The sequence below is a fragment of the Microcebus murinus genome, chromosome 11 (genome assembly GCF_040939455.1).
Source record: "Microcebus murinus isolate Inina chromosome 11, M.murinus_Inina_mat1.0, whole genome shotgun sequence".
In the NCBI taxonomy this organism is placed as follows: domain Eukaryota; kingdom Metazoa; phylum Chordata; class Mammalia; order Primates; family Cheirogaleidae; genus Microcebus; species Microcebus murinus.
In genome coordinates this window covers 58,459,546-58,481,737 of record NC_134114.1, presented here as the reverse complement: position 1 = coordinate 58,481,737, position 22,192 = coordinate 58,459,546, and the positions used below count along the sequence as shown (strand labels likewise).

At 36.8% G+C, this 22,192-nt stretch overlaps 1 protein-coding gene across 2 annotated transcripts in view; it reads right to left on the bottom strand.

Annotated features, from left to right (window-relative positions):
• Positions 1-13,010: 13,010 nt before the first annotated feature.
• The window catches only part of MSH3 (mutS homolog 3), a 181,933-nt gene continuing 172,751 nt past the window's right edge, over positions 13,011-22,192 (bottom strand). For both annotated transcript variants that reach the window (XM_020290125.2, XM_020290126.2), the window contains exons 23-24: positions 16,548-16,719; positions 13,011-13,784 (exon numbers count right to left, since the gene is read on the bottom strand). In XM_020290125.2, the coding sequence (XP_020145714.2) occupies positions 13,673-13,784; positions 16,548-16,719 (284 nt within the window). In that variant the 3' untranslated portion in view covers positions 13,011-13,672. The remainder of the gene's footprint in view (positions 13,785-16,547; positions 16,720-22,192) is intronic.

Sequence of the window (22,192 nt, the reverse complement as noted above, 5' to 3'; positions counted from 1 at the left end):
AAGTGGAATCATATGGTATTTGTCTTTTTGCAACTGGCCTATCTCACTTAGTATGTCTTCAAGCTTCACCCATGCTGCAGCATATATCAGAATTTCTTCCCTTTTTAAGTCTATTAGTTGTTAAACTGACATAGATGATGTGTTAAAAATGATCGTTTTTTAAAAAAAAACACTTTAAAAAACTTTTTATCATTTTTAAAAAGAAAACACTTTTGTTTTCTTTTTATTTTACACGTGGTCAGATTGGCTTTTGTTGATGTACAGTTCTATGAGTTGCGATAAATGTGTAGGTTTGTGTAATCACACTCAGGATACGGAATTCCCCAAAGTTTCCTCATTACACCTTCTCTGCCACTCTAACCCCAGGCAACCCCTAATCAGTTCTCCCTATAGTTTGCCTTTTCCTGAATGTCATTAAATGGAATCACAGAGTATGTAACCATTTGGGAATGGCTTCTTTCACTTGGCACCATATGTGATATTTACCCACGTCATTGTGCAGAGCAATAGTCTGTTCCTTTTTTGTTGCTGGAAAGTATTTCATTGTACGGAGGTACCACAGTTTGTTTATCCAGTCACCAGATGAAAGACAGTTGGGCTGTTTCTAGTTATGGAACATTGTGAATGATGCCACAATAAACATTTATTACAAGTTTTTGTGTGAATATGTTTTCATTTCTCTAGAGTAAATAGCTAGGAGTGTGAATGCCAAACCATATGGCAACTGTATATTTCACTTTAATAGAAACTACCAAACTGTTTTCTAAAGTGGCTGTACCATTTTGCACTCCAACCGGCAGCGTGTAAGAGTTCCAGTTGCTCCATATCATCACCAGCACTTGGTATTGTCAGTTGTGTGTGTGCTGAGCCATTTTTATAGGGGTGCAGTGGTATCTCATGGTTTTAACTTGCATTTCTCTAATAACTAATGATGCCCAGCTCATCTTTTCATGTGCTTTTTTGCCATTCATGTACCTTTTTCAGGGAAGTGTCTGTTCACATCTGTTGCCCATTGTTTCATTCAGTTGCTTCCTTATTGCTGAGTTTCAAGAGTTCTTTATATATTATAGCTGTAAGTCCTTTGTTGGCTATGTGATTTGCAAATATTTTTCCCAGGCTATAGCTCTTTTCATTCTTTTAACAGTGTATTTTACAGATCAAAGGTGTTTTTTAAATTTTGATGAACACTCACTTATCCATTTTTTTTTTTTTTTTGAGACAGTCTCGCTTTGTTGCCCAGGCTAGAGTGAATGCTGTGGCATCAGCCTAGCTCACAGCAACCTCAAATTCCTGGGCTCAAGCAATCCTTCTGCCTCAGTCTCCTGAGTAGCTGGGACTACAGGCATGTGCCACCCACCATGCCTGGCTAATTTTTTCTATATATATTAATTGGCCAATTAATTTCTATTTATAGTAGAGACGAGGTCTCACTCTTGCTCAGGCTGGTTTCGAAATCCTGACTTCAAGCAATCCACCTGCCTCGGCCTCCCAGAGTGCTAGGATTACAGGCGTGAGCCACCACGCCCAGCCTCACTTATCCATTTTTAAAATGAATTCTATTTGGTGTCATATCTGAAAACTCTTTGCCTAATCTAAGGTCATGAAGATTTTCTCCTATGTTTTCTTCTAGTAATGTTATAGTTTTACATTTTACATTTAAGTCTACAGTACATTTTGAGTTAATTTTTGTACAAGGAGTGAAGTATAGCCCAGGTTAATTTAGTTGCATATGGATATCCAGTTGTTCCAACATTATCTGTTGAAAAGACTGTCCTTTCTCCAAAGAATTCCCTTTTCTTCTTTGTCAAAAATCAACTGATGGCTGGGTGCAGTGGCTCATACCTGTAATACTAGCACTTTGAAAGTCCAAGGTGGGAGGATCACTTGAGGCCAGGAGTTCAAGACCAGCCTGGGCAATAGCGAGATCCCATCTCTACAAAAAATTTTTTAAAAAATTAGCCAGGTCTGGTGGCATGTGCCTGTAGTCCCAGCTACTCTGGGACAGGAGGCAGTAGGAACACTTGAGTAGGGGAGTTTGAGGTTGCACTGAGCTATGACGACACCACTGCACTCCAGCCCACTGATGGAGAGCCTGTCATAAATAATCAATTGACCATATTTGTGGCATTTATTTCTGGACTCTAGTCTATTTCATTGATCTATGTGGTTGCCCTTTTGTCATATCACACTGTCTTGATTCTTGTACATTTAATTCTTAAAATTGAATAAGATGAGTCATTTTCAAAATTGTTTTGCCTTTTCATATAAATTTTAAAACAACCTTGTCTATATCTATAAAAAATCTTGCTGGAATTTGTGTTAGAATTCACTAAAATTATAAACTTGGGAGATTTAAAATCCTAACTATATTGAATCTTCTAATCCACGAACAGTATCTCTTCTTTGATTTTTTTAAATCAGTGTTTCTAAGTTTTCAGCATACAGATTCTGCAGATATTTTGTTAGCTTTAAAGTATGTCAGTTTTAAGGAACTAAATGATTCTTTAAAACTTTTGATGTTCAATTGCTCATTGCCGGTAATAGCAATGTGGTTGGCTTTTACATATTAAGTGGGTATCCTGCATGCTAACCTGACTAGTTCTAGCATCTCTTTTTGGAGGTTCCTTTCCATTTTCTATATAGACAATCATATTGTTTGTGAGTAGAGACAGTTTTATCTTCTCCTTTCCAATTCATATGCCTCTTACTTATGTTTTCTATCTCATTACACTGGCCAGGACTTCTATATGATATTAAATAGAAATGCTGAGAGCAGGTATTCTTGCCTTCTCCCCAGTCTTATGGGAAAGCAATCATTTCTCCACCATTAAAAATGTTAGCTGCCAGTTTTTCATAGTTGCCATTTATCAAGTTAAGGAAGTTCTTTTATGTTCCTAGTTTGTTTTGTTTTGTTATCAAGAACAGATGTTGAATTTAGTCAAATGCATTTTCTGCATCTATTGATACAATCATGTTGTTTTTATATTCAGTTTAATATGGTGGATTCTATTGGCTGAACAGCCTTGCATTCCTGGAAGAAACTCCACATAGTCTCAATCCATTTTTTTAAATACATTGCTGGATTCAATTTGCTAACAATTTGTTGAGGATTTTCGTGATACTGGTCTTATCTTTGAAATCTTTCTCCAGTTTTGGTACCGGGGTAATGCTGGTTCTTGAAATGAGTTGGGAATTATTCCTTCCTCTTCTATTTTCTGTAAGAGATTTTTAGAATTGGTTTCATTCTTCCTTAAATCTGGGCCTGGAATTCTCTTTGCTAAAAGGTTTGTAACTACAAATTCAGTTACTTTGATGAACATACAACTATTCAGATTATCTACTTCTTCCTGTGTGAGCTGTTTGTGTTTCAAGGAAATGGTTCATTTTATCTAAGTTGTTGAACTTATGGGCACAGGCTTGCTCATAGTATTTCCTCATTATTCTTTTAATCCTTATGTGGTCTGTATTGCATTTGTATCTTTCATTCCGGATATTGATATTTTGTGTCTTTTCACTTTGGTCAGTCTGGCTATAGGTTTACCAGTTTTATTGATTTTTTAAATTTAATTTAATTTAAATTAATTTATTTATTTAATTTAGGATTTGTCCTGGCATTTATTTTCCAAGAACCAGGTTTTGGTTTCACTAGTGTTCTCTTTTGTTTACTACCTTCTGCTTGTCTTGGGTTTATTTTGCCCTTCATTTTTTCTAGTTTCTTAAAATGGAAGCTTATTGATTTGAGATCATTTTTTTCTACTTTTATGCTATAAATTTCCCATATAAATGTAACGCTATACAGTTCTGTTTTAGCTGCATCCATAGATTTAGATATATTGTATTTTCATTTTCACTACCTCCAAAATATTTTCTAATTTTCCTTGAGACTTTCTCTTTGGCCCGTGGATTATTTAGAAGTGTGTTGTTTAATATCCATTTATATGGAGGAATTTCTAGATATCTTCATGTTACTGATTTCTAGTTTAATTCCATGTTAGTAAGAGATCATTTTTTATTATCTCAATTCTTTAAAATTTGCTAAGGTTTTATGCCCAAGGTACGGTATATCATGGATAAAATTACATGTGTACTTGAAAGGAATGTGAATACTGCTCTTTCTGGGTGTCACACTCTATAAAAGTCAGATCAAGTTGGCTGATGGTATTCAGGCCTTCTATATTCTTGCTGGTTTTCTGTCTACGTGTTCTATTGGTTACTGAGAGGACTATTTAAGTTTCCATCCATAATTGTGGATTTATCTATTTTTCCTTTCAGTTCTATCAGTTTTTGTTTTATGTATTTTGAAACTCTGTTGTTAGCTGCATACATATTCAGGATTAAGCCTTCTTAGTTAATTGTCTACTTTATTATGTAATTTACCTCTTTAAACTGGTTGATTTTCCTTTTGAAGTCTGTTTTGTCTGAGTAATATCTCCATTCCAGCTTTCTTTTGATTAGTTTTTCCATGAAATATCTTTTTTCATCCTTTTATTTTTTACTTATATTAAAGTGGACTTCTAATAGATAGTATAGATAAGTCCTTACTTAATGTCATTGATAGGTTCCTGGAAACTGCAACTTTAAGTGAAACGATGTATAAAAAAACCAGTTTTTTTCTTCATCAACATTATAATAAAATGAAGTTATTTGAGGATCTGCCTTACATTGTTTCACTTAAAGTCATGGTTTCCAAGAACCTATTGACAACATTAAATAAGGGCTTACTGTAGGACCTACTCTGTCTCTTAACTGGTGTTTCTAGAACATTTACATTTAATGTAACTATTGATGGAGTTGGATTTATCATTCTATTGTTTTCTGTTTACCCCCTCTTTTTCTTCATTCCTCAGTTTCTCCTTTTCTGTATTCTTCTGAATAATTTGAATACCTTTTGGTTTTATTTTTCCTCTTGGCTTTTTAAAAACTATATATTTTTTATAATATTTTTATGATTGCTCTAAGGATTATAATATACTTAACGTTTGTAATCTATTTAGAATATTTTCTCACTTCAAATATAGGAAACTTTCAACCATATAGATCTCTTTAGTTTTCACCCTTTGTGTTGTCATCATTTGTATTATATCCACATACACCCAAAATCCCACCTTTCAGTGTTACATTTTCCTCCAACCATTATACATATGTTAAAGAACTTAAGAGGAGTAAAATGTATATTTTATCTGTGTATTGGCTATTTCTGTTGCTCTTCCTTCATTCCTGAAGTTGAGTTCCTTTCCACCTGAAGAACTTCTTTCTTAGCATTTCTTTTAGAGCAGGTGCACTGGTGACAAATTCTATTTTCCCTTCATCTGAGAATACCTTTATTTTACCTTCATTCGTGGGAGATATTTTCACAGAATATAGAATTCTGAGTTGACATATCTTTACTTTTAGCATTTAAAATGTTCTACTGCTTTCTGGCCTCCATGATTTCTGATAAGAAATCCAGTCATTTGAATTATTTTGCCTGCATCTGTGTAATGTGGTATATAAATACCATATATACCATGGAGTACTACTTATTCAGCCATAAAAAGGAATGAAATAATGTATTTTGCAACAATACATTATTTGGATGGAATCAATACTTGGATGGAACTAGAGACCATTATCTTAAGTGAAGGATCTCAGCGATGGAAAAACAAACACCGTATTTACTTTTTAATAATTGGGAGCTAAATGATGGGCACACACAGGCAAAAAAAGGTGTAAAGGATATTGGAAACTAAAAAAAGGGGGTGGGTGGGAATGAAAGATAAAAACTTACTTATCAAATACAGTGAACACTATTCCGGTGATGGGCACACTCAAAGCCCTGGCAAGCATTATACAATGTACCCATATAACAAAAACATTGGTACTCCCTTAATATTTTGAAATTTTAAAAAAAGTCAGTAATAGCAGATGCAGCAAAGACAGAGAGAGAAAAGCTGAGTCTCTGTAATGGTGGAACAGCCACCACACAGGGAGAAACAGAAGCAGTAAGGAACGGAAGCCTATTACTGATGAAGTGACAAAATAACAGAAACAGAACTGTGCTGGATTCTGAAAATGATTCCAATTTCTCCTCTTCCATGAGCCCAGGTTAGGCCACTGTTTCTGTTTTCTTCTCAATGTATCCTCTAGTATCTTTTTGTTCTTGAAACTTAAAATAATCTATCACTGTTAATGAAGTTTGCAATTATTCATTTAGACAGAAATCAATGAACCTATGATAAACTGCCATTCTGAAGGAATCATTTTAGTTTAACAAGGTCTTAACTATGGTTGGGCATTCATATAACATTTTATTTTCTCTACTTTAGGGCTGGTCACAAATTGCCTGAATATAATAACAAGGTGTCTTGCAATTGACTGCCTATACTGGCTTCCACTCATAAATGTATTTTTTACATTTAAATCAGATACCTTTAAGTCTCTAGTACTTAATTCTATAGTAAAGTTACTATAGAATTCAATTTGTTCCTTCCCACAAATAAGGAATTGCATTTTCTCACTGCAAGAAAATACTAACTCAATGACGTTTTAAATTCAAACCTCACTTCAAGGCTTCTGATAAAGGAGTGATGGCTCTAGGGGCATCTAATACTGCAGTATAACTTAACCCACTGCTGATCAGCATTCATTTACACAAGGATGTATTTGCCTGTTGTTTAGTGTGAATTAATTCCTATGACCTTCAACAACTCTTTTCTAAGTCCATCACATTTTTGTACCTACGGTGAAATATTTTAGAAACGTAAAATATTTTGTGTGCTAATACCAGAGCTATTGATCAGTAGAAAATTGTAAAGGTCATGAAACAGAGGTTAGTGCTTGGGAGTACTTTCACTAAATCTTTTTTTGATAATGTTATACATTGATTTGAATATTATTTACAATGTAAAATACCATTTTACATTGAAAGAGTTAAAACAATAAGAGGCATCAAGTGTGTTCTTTATAGGCCCTCCTTTAAATCTCATAACACAAAAATGCAACTTCAAATGTTTGCTTTTGCTTGATATTCTGTTAAAAAGAAATCTAAAGATTTAGAGAAATTAGAGGCCCACTGTTATGTGCAGAAGTGGCTTCTTCTGATGAATAAGAATATGAAGACAGTAATGTCCATGCTTCCCAAAACTGGACTCTTTAAAATATCTGCATTGGGATTACTTAGGATACTCAGCTTAAAAATCAAGTCCTATCTGTATTTCCACTTGATTTTGCTGTGAACCTAAAACTGTTCTAAAAAATAAAGGCCACTAAAAAACGAACCTAGATATAAACTTTGTACCCTTTATAAAAATTAACTCAAATGGATCATTGTAAAGTGCAAACTATAAAATTCATAGAAGATAACAGAGGAGAAAATCTAAATAACCTTGGCCATGGCAATGACTTTTTAGATACAACAATAAAGGCATGATCCCTGAGAGAAAGAATTGATAAGCTGGACCTAAGTCAAACTAAAAACTTCCACTCTGCAAAAGATACTGTCAAGAGAATGAGAAGACAAGGCATAGGTGGGAAGAAAAGGTTTGCAAGACATATCTGATAAGTTACTGTTATCCAAAATATACAAAGAATGCTTAAAATTCAACAATGATAAAATGAACAACCAGATTAAAAATTGAGCCAAAGACTTCAATAGACACCTCACCAAAGAAGATATACAGATGGCAAACAAGCATATGAAAAGATGCTCCACCTCACATGTCATCAGGGAAATGTAATTTAAAACAATGAAATACTACATGCTGTTAGAATAACCAAAATCTGTAACACTGACAATACCAAATGCTAGAGAGGATGAGCAGCAGCAGGAACTCTCATTCCTTGCTGGTGGGAATGCAATATGGTACAGCCACTTTGGAAGACAGTTTGGCAGTTTTTTTACAGAACTAAACATACTCTTACCATACAATCCAGCAATCACACTCCTTGGTATTTACCCAAATGAGTTGAAAATGTCACACAAAAACCTGTACACAGATGTTTACAGCAGCTTTATTCATAACTGTCAAAATTTGGAGTCAACAAAGATGTCCTTCAGTAGGCGAGTGGATAAACTCATGCAGATGATGGAATATTAAATTCAGTGCTAAGAAGAAACAAGCTATCAAGCCATGAAAAGACATGGAGGACACTTAAGGGTATGTTACTAAGTGAAAAATATCAGTTCTCAGCTGGCGTTCTGAGCTGGAATCATACTGTATGGAAACATACAGTATGTATAATTTTGAATCTAAAATTGCTCTAGGAAATAGTCCATTAAAAAATAATGATGAAGTTCCCAAGGTCCCACACCAGACCTGAGGACAGAAATTAATATTGATGTATCTCTGTGTCCCAACTTCAGAGATTCAGATTCAATAGCTTTAACGTGGGACCTAGAAATCTGCATTAAAAAATTTCTTAGGTGATTCTGATAGAAGTTGGGATATCCCTACATCCAAAAGGGAGCTTTATGGAAGTCAGCTTAAGAACAAGGGACTTGCAGCTGGAAAAAAGTTTAAAGTGGCACATAATATTTCTGATGTGGAAATAAAAGACTGCTCTGAATGGCAAACAAACAAACAAACAAACAAACAAACAGACAAACAAAGCAGAGTTAATGAAGAGAGGACCTGAGCAAAGGACAAAACAACCAGAGAAAAGGATTCTTCCTCTTAAGCTTAATAATTATTTCTGCAAGAAGACAGCCAGGGTATTGTGTCTAACCAAATCATGTAGGTGCACATTCTTCACCATGATTTCATGGAAACAAGGCAGATGACAAGTTATCTTCAGGGATTTAGTCTCAAAAATAGATTAGGTAGTAAAGCCCTAACATACCAATTAGCAGTGTTGCAGTTTCTAAATGCCACAATACAAAGCACTTATCAAGAACAGGCAAAAATTGTTCTTTGTAATTGACAGGTCTTTCAGGAGAAAATAGGTTCACCCAATGGATTAAGGAAAAAAATGGATTTTTTAAGGATGACATTAAAAATCTAGCAAGTCAGTGAGTATGACTGTGAAATAGCACCTATAATTGGGGTAACCATATAAGTTATTATCCATAACAGAACACTTTTGAGTTAAAGAGGCTTTTGATAAATATGCCAGTGAAACAGGTGTAGACCAGGAATGTCTCAGGTAAACCAGAATGGGTATTTCCCCAACTGCACTATTTCCCTGGATGTTAATAAACCTAACAATAATCATATATACTAATCCCAATGTTCCACAGAGGAATCAGCCTTAATTACAAAGTTGGAAACCACAGATGGTGTTAATACAAGTTGCTTTTTCTCTCCACCAATATCCTTGGTGTGAAACGTCAAATAGCACTTTTATAATTACATAGCACAGCAGTAATTAATATTGATCTCAGAACTTAGTAAAGGTCAACATTAATTTGTAGAAGACACTGAATTCAATCTAGTCTTTACTCTGGAATTTATGCAGTGGGCACTGTTTCACCAGCCCCATTACCACCACCACCACCACGACAACAGACTCAAAACCAACTGTTAGAGAACCTTTTTATTTCTTTCTTAAGATATAGCATACTTCTCTAAGGATCTTAAATTCCTAGTGAAATGGTGCCTTGATTATGAAAAGAAGCATCTTTTCACTGGGTTTCTAACCTGAAGGAGTTTGGTTTTTATTTTCTATTGTAACAAATGTTTATCAGGATCTATAATATGCCATATTTGTCCTAAGTGACAGATAAAGCAGAGGAGAGATGGACCAAATGATTGTTGGCCCAATAAAAAATATTGTTTTGCATTTGTAATCACTGAGACTAATGATTCACAAACCTGATCGCACATCAAAATTACTAGGGGAGGGCCAAACATGGTGGCTCACACCTGTAATCCTGACACTCTGGGAGGCCAAGGCGGCCAGATGGTTTGAGCTGAGGAGTTCAAGACCAGCCTGAGCAAGAGCGAGACCCTCTTGTCTCTACAAAAAAAAAAAAAAAATAGAAAGAAATTAGCTAGACAACTAAAACAAAACAAAAAAAATATATATATATATATATATATATATATATATATATATATATATATATTTTAGCCGGGTATGATGGCACATGCCTGTAGTCCCAGCTACTCGGGAGGCTAAGGCAGAAGGATGGCTTGAGCCCAGGAATTTGAGGTTGCTATGAGCTAGGCTGACGCCACGGCACCTTAGCCCAGGCACAAGTGAGACTCTGTCTCAAAAAAAAAAAGAGTTCAAGGCCGGGCGCGGTGGCTCACGCCTGTAATCCTAGCACTCTGGGAGGCCGAGGCGGGCGGATTGCTCAAGGTCAGGAGTTCAAAACCAGCCTGAGCGAGACCCCGTCTCTACCATAAAAATAGAAAGAAATTAATTGGCCAACTAATATATATAATATAAAAATCAGCCGGGCATGGTGGCGCATGCCTGTAGTCCCAGCTACTCAGGAGGCTGAGGCAGGAGGATCGCTTGAGCCCAGGAGTTTGGGGTTGCTGTGAGCTAGGCTGACGCCACGGCACTCACTCTAGCCTAGGCAAGAAAGCGAGACTCTGTCTCAAAAAAAAAAAAAAAAAAAAGTTCAAAAAAAATTACTAGGGGAGCTTTAAAAAAAATACTATGCCTTATAACATAAAAACCTGTACACAAATGTTCATGGCAGAATTATTCATAATAGCCCCAAATGGAAACAATCCAAATGTGCATCAACTGATGAATAGGTAAATAAAAATGTGGTAGATACATAAAATGGAATAGTTTTCACCAATAAATAGGAATGAGGGTCTGATACATGCTACAACATGGATGAACTTGGAAAACATCATACTAAGTGAAAGAAATTAGACACAAAAGACCACACATGGTATGACTCCATTCACATGAAATGTCCAAAAAAGGCAAATCTATAGAGACAGAATGTACATTAGTGGTTGTCTAGGGCTGGGATTCTTGGGAAGAAATGGAGAGTGACTGCTAATGGGTATAGGGTTTCTTTTTTAGGGTGATAAGAATGTTCTAAAATTGACTATAGTGACAGTTGCATAACTTTGTGAATATGAAAACCCACCGAATTATACACTCTAAATGAATGAATTATACAGTATATAAATTATATGTCAATAAAGCTGATAAGAAATATAATACTAAGCCTGGGTCCCAGTCCCAAAGACTATATTATTCAATTACGTTAGGTGGCACCTGGAATCACTTGATTTTAATATTTAGTGCTGAGAACCACTAGGATAGACTGGATAACTCAAATGCTTAGATGTTTACATTTTTTTCTTTCCTTTAAAGATGTTTTTTAAATTATAAAATTTAACTTAAAAGATTGCATTTTACCTTTTTTTCTCTTTTAAAATTATAAATTATAGTCCTATGGATTTTTAAATGTTCTTGTAATAGTTATATTATTACATAATAAGAATATTTTTTAAACTGTATAGAATACACAGCACTAATGAGATGAAGCAGCAGAGAAGTCAAAGTTAAATATGGTTAAAATACGTTTTGGCTTTTCTCCCCCTAAGGTTGGGGTTATTAAATTGAATGGTCTGTATCGAGAAGGAGAATTGATGTTTGTTACTGCAGAAGCAATAGCTCTTAATTTGTCATTCTGTGGCTAAAAACAGACAAGCCACTTAAAGGAGTATCTCCCATTTCATACTTTCCTTGACATATTGGCCACCAGTCAGCCTGTCTTCCCCAGCGTCAGTCTGAAGTACTGAAGACATTTAACCTCCAGGCTGAGGCCCACCCAGTACTCGAGGGAATCTGGAGGGTCCTAACAATACACTCGCATCCCCATTCTCACATGTGTGAGTTGTATCACATGTTCAAATTGCAGCTCAAAGCTGGGTCTCTGGAATACAAACCCAATCAATTGCAACTTTCCTGCCCATCTCCATGGCTTTTGTGCCTTCTTTTTGACTGAGATTCAGCCTCAACTTCCCCTTCAACACCTCAGTAACCTGGCTGGGAATAAGCCCTACTGAGAAATGCAGTTCAGCAGTGCTAGGTTTCTCCCCTGCTTGGCTGGCTGGTGGACATCCTACTTCATGCCAGAGAATCTACCCTACATTGTTCCACACCATCACCTGCCAGAGCTGTGTGCTGTCACTGCCAGGACACACTGCTCCTGGAACCCCCACCTGCTTGAACGCTGATGCTGGCCTGGAGCCCTGAACTTGGACATTACCAGTGATCGCTGGTCCCTGCAGCTCCCTCTGGCATGGGCATGACATTCCTGGATTCATCTCCTTTTCTCCCTGGCCTGCCAGTGAGGTTACAGCATCATCTCTGAAATCTTAAATGTTTTCGAATATAAAACATTTGCAGTCATATAGAGTATTGAAACAATTTAGTTTTTTTAAAACGTAAATAGTACATTCCAACTAAGTCTATTTTGAGACAACTTTGAGAATTTCACTACATGTTAATATTTCTGGAGGAGTGATGGAATCAATCAAACTACATCATATCCTAAACTCCAAAAAGGCTGCGAATCAGAAAGCTAAAGTGTGAGCCACTCAAAAATGAAGCAACAAACAAACCACTCTTCATTAACTTTGTATTGACTCCTATGTCTGGAGTCACTGGTAGACTCACTGAAGGTAATAATCAAGAAGAAGGGATTATAAACATGCCCATCAAATGTGGGGAAGACATTTAACTGAGCCAAAATACTAAGTGGGTGGGAAATAGGATGGAGAGCCTTTGTGCAAGATCATATATTTAGAAACCAAAAGAACACATGGATAAGAGAAACCAGATTGTAAGTGCTGTAAAAAAACCCAGGGACATAGTTGAGCACATGTTACCCTAAACTTGCATGGAGGGAGGGCTGTTATGAATCAACTATGCTATAAGGCTGAATACTGGGGAGATCATACATTTGCTATGTTGGTTAACGGAAAGGTCCACAGTGAACAAGTTCAGTTCTGTTTATTGCTATGGTCAGAGTAGCAACCTTGACTACATAATTAAACCTAAACAATGGCAATTGCCAGATACTTGAAAACATCAAAATTCAATGAGACATGCCATAATCTATAGAAAGTATTCATTAAATATTTATTATTCGAATGACAAATAATTTCATCCAATAATCCTTAAACTGCTTAGAATATGCAACTTTTCAAATTTCATATGACCTTATTCCTTCTGTGCTCTAGTTTTTAAAAGCTTGCTAATTCTTTTTATTTCTTATAAAAAACTCATGTGTTCTTGGTGAATAAACTGGTGGCATTATAAAATTATTTAAGTCAAATGGAAGGGTAGATTCCTGCCAAACTGACCCAGATGCCAACTATCTGAACTGAAACAAAAATATGAAGTAAATTTTTATATCATCTTCTAAAAGTCCATGAATTACATTCTACCACTTTAGACTTTATTTAGATTTTATGTGGTTTTTTAATGTGATTTGTTTTTTTTATTTGATTTTATGTGAAACTTATTGTCCATGAAGTTTTCTAATTACATGGTGGAAGTCCTTAATATTCAAAAGCATTTATACTTTGAAAAATCAGAAAGACAGTAAACTGAAAAAGATTGTCTTCACAGAGCCTCTGTTACCAATAGAAATATACCACGATCATAATTTTATGCTCACATGTCATACAGAGATGGGCTGTTACTGTAGAGTTATTTTGTACAGTTGGTATTTTTAATTCTCCATTTTTTGTTAAAAAATTCAGTCTTCATTTTAATCAGGAAGAAAAGTCTGTGTTCCTTCCATTTCAAACTCATCAGTCCACTTTTGCAGGTCTTTTGCATTGTGTATTGTCCACGACTTAGCAAAATACTTCAGGCTTTTCCTGGAGAAAAAAGAAAATACTACTTATTTAATAAATGAAATTGTTGGGGGACAATACGTCTATGTCCCCCAACAATAAAAAGTCTATGACAACACAATACCAGGCAGGCCCTGTGGTTAGGAAGCTGTGTCAGTCTCACCTTTCTGACAAAAAGAGCTTTCAGAGCTGCTGCCATAATCAATCGAGGGACCAAGGTTATTGATCACCACTATTGCTTTGGTGCTGTCTCCTAAAATCCCTGCCCCCAGAGGGGAGAACCTGACCTCCTCCCACTTCTAACTCTGCCAGGCTGTGTGTGCCTATTTGCACCTGAAGACAAAAACACTCCTCTCCTGTGGTGTGTTCCCAGGATGAAAGTAAAATTGATTTAATAAAATAAGCTAGCTAATGAATGAGTAAAATGCTAGCATAACACAGACCTGCTTTTTTTCCTGCAGAGTAGCAACCTAGTTAAGTATTTAGAGTCTGGAGCTGGAGTATCGGAGTTCTAATTACCTCTCTATACAGCTATGTGACCCTGGGTCAGTTTCTGGCCCTTGCTGTCCTCCCTTTCCACAACTATAGCATGGGGATAATGACAATCCCTAACTCACAAATTGTTGTAAGGATTAAGTGAGTTAATGTATGTAAAACAGAAAGAACAGTAACTGGCTCAGTGTCTAGGCTGCTGCAAATAACTGCTCCAACTGGTTTCTGCACACAATAAATACTAATATGACAAATCCACATGAAGGTATGAGAGTCAGTTTGATTTCTTTGATCTGGCCAATGGAACTGATGTGATAAGGACTTTTTAGTGAAAAAATAAGATAGTAAATATAGTGTCCTAATACATTACCAGATTCCATCCCAATGCAAGCTCTTCTAACAATTCTCTCATCTCGTTGGTAGAATGTTATAGATTTTAAAATGTTATGTACTAGGTTAGAAGAGTTAAAATATTTATGAGTTTTCTGTGAATTTTCTTGCTCTTGCTTTATAGGCTATCTAGCAGCAGCAAGTGTAAATTTTCATATTTTATTGCCATCTTGCATATATATCCTTTGTAGTAAAGTTTTATTCTAGATTTTTCAGGGAAAAAATAATAATGATAATAATAATACAACGATAAAAGAGGATTTAAATTTGTCTTTGGACTTTGCAGAGGAACAAGCACTAAGTTTATTTTAAAATTCAGGCTGGGCGAGGTGGCTCACGCCTGTAATCCTAGAACTCTGGGAGGCCGAGGCAGGCGGATTGCTCGAGGTCAGGAGTTCAAAACCAGCCTGAGCAAGAGTAAGACCCCGTCTCTACTATAAATATAAAGAAATTAATTAGCCAACTAATATATATAGAAAAAATTAGCTGGGCATGGTGGCACATGCCTGTAGTCCCAGCTACTCGGGAGGCTGAGGCAGCAGGATTGCTTGAGCCCAGGAGTTTGAGGTTGCTGTGAGCTAGGCTGACCCCACGGCACTCACTCTAGCCTGAGCAACAAAGTGAGACTCTGTCTCAAAAAAAAAAAAAAAAAAAAAATTTCTCATAGATAATTTCCTCTCAGGAAAAATTTTTATATTAATCTGCCTTGTAACAGAAATAGGATAAAACTGATTCTGGCAATTTGCTTCTGATCTAGCATTGTGGAAATCAGCCAGACATAGTGTTGATGGAGGCAGCTATGCACCATTCATAGAGTCCCAGCACTCTGGACTTGGTCAAGCACCATATATCATGGCAAGGTGTGGCGTGCAAGGCAGAACCCCAGGAGGAAGGAGGCGGAGGAAGAGCTGACTGCACGACTATTCTTCAGTATACAAGTTAGCAACTGTTTAACTAACATTATAAGTATTAATATTTCAATATTGAAATTTGGTAATGATTCTCAGAACTAGAGAATATTCTTGGAGTATAACATGGGGGCCACTGGTAGCCAGCCAAGACTTTCTATTTGATCAACAACGTGTTCACTCATGGTCACATGGATATGGGCCAGGACACTAATGCCCTGCCCCCAGCACATCAGACTCTCCAGGTAGGGCAGGGGTGGGATAGCAGGTGGATGGGAAGCTTATGATATTTTATAATTTTATGTTTGGGATACAAAAGCCTGTCATATACTATTTGTTAATATGATACAGTCCTAGGAATATCTTCCTTCCAGAGCATATCTCAGGTTTATATTTAGATTAGTTAATATGCTGACTCCATACTGGCAGGACAGCAAGGGTAAAAGGGGGAAAGTTTTCAAGGTAACAGAGAGAAACCAGTTAAGAATGTAAAATTTGTCACCAACAATCCACAAAATAAGTGATGTGTGGATACTGACTATGATTATATGGTTATATAACATTATTATTTTCATTCATATCCTGATAGAATTCTTAATTTCTAAATGCAATCACTGGATAACTGAATGTAATATATGAATAAAAGAAGTCCTCTGGGGGTTGTAAATATTGAAGTTTCTTTCAGTAATGTTTTTTATAGTTGAATGTTTTAAACAACTAATATGCTGGCACACAGTAAGGAGTTAACTTAATTCTTTAGAAAAATAACTGAAAAACCAATTTAGCAACCTAATAAAATCTGACTAATACATAAAGATGGACTGAAGTCACCTGAGCCCTGCCTAGAGCTGTTTTCATTTTATCATCATTAAATGATTCGGAATATTTGAAGAGGTGCTTAAAAGTAGATCTGATGTTCATTTACAGGACAATCCTCTTCCTTGGACAACTCTGATGGTTTCTTTATAAACAAAAAATTCAGCACGATCATTCTGACCTTTTCATATTTACTAATCCTTCCAGTTCTTTTGACTTGTGAGCTGCTTTCTTCAAAATTTCTCCAGGAACATCTGCTAGTTTAGCCACATTTAATCCATAACTTCTTGCTGCAATTCCTCTGGTTATTTGATAAAGAAAAGTGACAAAATCAGGGACTTGCTCTTCTTTGCCTATTAAATAAAGAAACAAGAAAAGGATATCAAAACCAAAAGTTGAAAGTTGAAAAGCTAGAGGATTAGGAAGACATGAATTCTTATAACTTTATTAAGATTTATAATCTGAAAAAAAATCCTTTGTTCTTAATCATCTATTAGCTCTTTTTGTCAATTTTATATATCTAGAAAAAGGGTAAATACTGTTTGAAATGCTTTGCATTTAAGATCTTTTAGCTCAGTGAAAATAGGTTTTTTGTTTGTTTGTTTGTTTGTTTGTTTGTTTGTTTGTTTGAGACAAGGTCTCTCACTTTGTTTCCCTGGCTAGAGTGCCTTGGCGTTGTCATAGCTCACTGCAGCCTCAAACTCTTGGGCTCAAGTGATTCTCCTGCCTCAAACTCCCAAGTAGCTGAGACTACAGGCATGACCCACACCTGACTGATTTTGGTATTTTTGTAGAGATGGGGTCCCTCTTGCTCTGGCTGGTCTTGAACCCCTGACCTAAAGCAATCCTCCCTCCTGGGTCTCCCAAAGTGCCAGGTTTGAATCCAGGTGTGAGCCACTGCACCTGGCCTTAAAATAGTTTTTAACAAATCACTGCAAAATTTGAACTGAACTTTATCAAAAAGCAAGTGATTCTGATACATGTGGCACAAAATAATTTCTCCTTTAAAAATAGATAAGGAAATATTACATGTTGCAGCATAAACAACAGACTGAGAAAATTTGGTTTATTAAATATTCTGGCTCAGAGTTATACATATTGATGTGAGTGCTGTTCAGTACCACCCAGATCCCATTTAGGACTAAGGGGATCCCCCAGCTGTCAGGAAGGTTGCCAGCCTGCAACCCTCAGCTGTATGCCCCTCTGGGAGCTGGTGCAGCTAAAGAGAGCTGCTTCATCCAAAGGCACCCTCCCTTCTCAGGGCAGTCTGCATCTGGTGACTCATTGCTTTGGGGGGTCGTAGGCAGCCTCTAAGATGGCCACCAATGATTCCTAACTCCTCATGTTCATGCCCTTGTATTATTCCCTCCCTTTGAGTGTGGGCTGGACCCAGTGACTCGCTTCTAATGAATACAGTATGGCAAAAGTGATGGGATGAGTGGTCATTTCAGAGACTGGGTAACAAAGACTGGGGCCTCTGTCTTGGGCATGCTTGCTTGCTTGCTTGCACTGAGGGAAGCCAGCTGCCATGCTGTGAGCTGCCCTGGGGAGAGGCCCACCTAGAAAGAAGCCATCTTCCATCAACAGTCAGTGAGGGCTTGAGGCCTACCAAAATTCGGAGGCTTGCCAACAGCTATGTGAATGGGCTAGGAAGCAGACTGCCTCAGTCAAGCCTTGAAATGACTTCTGCCCTGGTCAATACCTTGACTGTAGCCTTGTGAGAGATCCTGAGCTAGAGTGTTCTTCTAAATTGCCCCTAGATTACTGACCCACAGAAACTATGAGGTAATGAATGTTTGTTGTTTTAAGATGCTATGTTTTGGGGATAACTTTTTTGCATATTGTTTGCAAACTGCCCCAAACTTATAAAGGGTATAAAGGCCTGGCTCCCTCACCCCAAGCTGAGGTAACTATAAAGGACCATCCCGGCCTCAGAGCTCTCTGCAAGCTGGCTGAAGCCTCATGACACCACACAGCCCAATACTGCCCAGTCCTGCCTGCAGGTGTAAATCATGACACAGTGCTCCCCAGTAAACCTCTTGAGTGCAAATCTCAGAATCTGCTTCCTGGAGAACTCAGTCTGCCACACATAAACATACACACATGAATTTACAACTTTTAAAGAATTGGAATATAATGAAGTACAATATTAACACAATGCTGCATGCAGTTTAATGTTTGAAAAATCTAAAGCACATCAGACAATGTAGCTTTTATTAAGAAATTCAGAATAACTGCACGGTATTGCAAACGTGTCCAAGATGGACTATATGTATAATGATTTCTGGATGCTATTTTAAGTTTCTCAAGAGCGTTTTCTCATACATTATTTCACTTGATAAATGTGCATGCTTTTTTATCAGTAAAAACTAAAAAAGCAAAAGACTGAACACAAAAGTGAGAAGGGACAATGGAATTTTCCTTACCCTCCTTCTTATAAGAATTCAGCAACAGACAAATAAGAGCTTTCTAAGGGTGGGTGCTGGAAGTGAGAGGTGGAGAGAATGCCAACTCACTCAGGAACACACAGGCCCAAATTACCATCACAAAGCACTGAAAATACCTTTTGCCCCCAAATAAAACTTAATACAAAGAACAGGTGAGGAAATGGGTGGAAACACATTAGGGAAGACACATCTAGAAACCTACACCTGTGAACCTGGATAATTTTTTGTTACTCTTAGATGCTCACATGACTAAAGTGAAGTGAACAGCAGTAGGCAATCAAAAAAGCAAACTTTTCTCATCTTTAAGACAAAAAAATAGTCTTATCACTTCAACTGGGTTATTCCTAACTGATCTCCCTGTCTCCAAGTTCTCCTGTATAACCTAGCCTCCATGTTGGTCTTTCTAAATTAAGATTCATTCATCTGTCCATCCATCTACCCATTCTGTGAACCAGGAGTTTATGAGAGCCTACTAAATGCCACAGAAGCCCCCTATTCAAAAATTGCTTCGCTGATGGGCTTTTAATTTTTTTGTTTTTGATATGTAATATATAGTATGTATATATACATTAATATATAGATAGGTAGATATAGGTATAGCTATAATTATGTTTTTATATGTAATGTATAATATAGCTATAAAATATTGCTAACTTACATGAAATTACACTGTTCTGAACACCTTGTCACACACCTCAGTACAAATAGCTGCTGAGTTTGTTATCATATGCTGGTCTCCACTGTAGTACTAATTATGGTAGTTCTTACACCTTCATCGCAAAGAATGGCTTTTTCTGTAGTTCTATATGCCTTTCCCCCTTATTGTGGATGGTGTGTGTGTGTGTGTGTGTGTGTGTGTGTGTGTGTGTGTGTGTATGTGTGTGATGGAATTATGGAGGCAGCCAGCCAGGCAGGAGAGAAGATAAACAAAAATAACTTATTTCCTTACATCCTCACAATAAAAGTTCTTGATGAGGACTTTACTTATAAGCTATGATGATTTCTTAAATGGATATAACTGAAAAGTTGATCTGGCACTGCTTAGAGTTACTGAATGTAATAATTCATGTTTCTGCTTAATAGGAAAATTAGCAAAATTTATTTTAAAGCCAAATTTTTATAGGCAGTTATTAAAGAGATGTGTGCTGATCAAATTATTTCCTTTAGGATAGATTCATGAAAATTTAGAGGCAGATGAAGTTAGGTAGACGAATCTTGTCGAAGATCATGCAGACTAGAAGAAACCAAAACACAAGCTTCCTGACTGCTTGGCCCTTACTTTACCTATCACACTACGGGAAATGGATAAGCAGAGTATTTTGGAAGCCATCCAAAGGACCTCTGGGGCATTTTACTGATGGCCTCTAACTTAGAAGAAGAGAAGTTCAGGTAGGGGTAATGGATGCAGCATAAATATAGCCAGGAACAATACTGGAAGGGAATAGGTAATGGAGCAACGCTTCAAAATTCTGAGTGAAAATGGCTTTCAACTTAAAACTCTAACCGTAGCTGAAATATAAATCAAATATGGAGGTATGATGGAGACATTTTCATTCATGTAAAGCCTCAAAACTTTTACTTCCATTAGTTGATATTAGTAGTAGCCTATTTAAAATTGATTTCCACCCCTAGGAAAACCCTGATTTTACAAGGAATTAACTCCCTAACCATTTAACTCAACTGACTGCGCCCTCATATTGAGCTCCAAAAGTTGATCCTGGTCCATCTAGACCCATCAAAGTCATCTCTGCCATCCTTACTACTAAGAACTGATTTAAGAATGGGCATGCAATTCCATTCCGAAAATGAGATGGCGTAATCATGAGACACTAGCAGGCTCTGAGAAAAAGGTTCCCTCATTGCTAAGAAAGAGTTGCAAGATATGCAAGATATCCTTTTCTTTCTTCCTTTGGCTACTGCCAATTCTGGACATGATGCCTGAAAGAGCTGCAGCCATCTGGCCACTAGCAGATGATGAAGCTGATGATGAAGCCAGCCAGGCAGGAAGAGAGAGCCTGGAAAACTGCAAAGAGGAGGAGCTAAAGCCCATTCTTCCCCTGAGGTTCCTATAATTTGAGATTATTTGAGATTAAATTTACTGTATCTTTATTGTTTGAGTCAGTGTGAGTCCGGGTATTTTGTTACTTGCATCAAATGCCCAAAAGAAGAGTAAGAGATTCCTACAATGGCAACAAAGGCAGGCCTCAGGACAGCAGCCAGCTCAGATGAGGAGGAAGACAAAGGGCTCCAGGATGAGGAATCCCAGTGGGGGCAAACTGGAACCACTATGTTCAATCAGGTGGGAAAACCTCTAGAGAGGCATTTCACAAAGAGAACACAAGATTCAGCTATAGACTAAAAAACCCAAACAAACAAACAAGCCAAAATGAAAAATGTAAGAACAAGGCAATTCTTATCTTTAAGAAAATAGAAAAAATTGTAAAAGAAAGAAAATGTTCTTTTCTGCATACTTGGCTCATCAGTAAGCAATACCTACTTGGCAATAATAGTGGAAACTATAAATATGAATGAAATACAAAAAAAAAATGAAACGATTATATTGGGAGGCCAGGGGAGAGGAAGGCTGAACACTCCCAACTAACACAATGAGAAGTCCATCAATAATGCATCAAATTGATGAATCAAGAGATAGGAAAATATGCGTATTATTGAGAAATATGACAGAAATGAAGAAAAGAGTTGAAGACTGGGATGGGGAGAGGTGTGGAGTGAAGGGGCAGAAACTTGTCAGCCTGAGCCTTTTAGATCATTTGGTTTTAAAAATTATGTTCATTGATAAAAGTTTGAATCAATAAAATAAAATACGAGAACACTTAGGGGAAAGGTATCATGCTCTGGGTTAGCAGTCAGTTCACATCAAATGCTTAGCGGCACTGATGCTTCCCCTTCCCCGTTGGTGAACTCTATTTTGTCTGTCCCATGGGTTTTAGCTTAAGTCTCCTCCTGTCACTTTGGATGCAGATTAATAGATATAAAACTTCTTCCATGACAGAATTTATGATGTGTTTTTCAAGAGTTCATGGTGGTGAAACGCAGGAATTGCCTAACATTACATTTATCTTAGGTCCAGTGCTTTGTTTTATTTGGGCCAGTTGCCTGATTTCTTTTTCAGATCTATCCTTATTACTTTTCCAAAATAAAATTTGGACCCTCGAGTGCCCTGGATAGTAGATTTTCCACTGTAGCACAATTGTGCAAATCACCACAAGCCCACAGGCTGGTAGCTTAAAAAAATTACTACTGAACAGAAAAAAAAATATGCTAAAGTCTACTATATTACTTATAGCAGTTGAATTTATTTCTATTGGCTAATGATGTTCTTTTTCATAGAATGTCTCATGTCTGTGTAATAACTGGA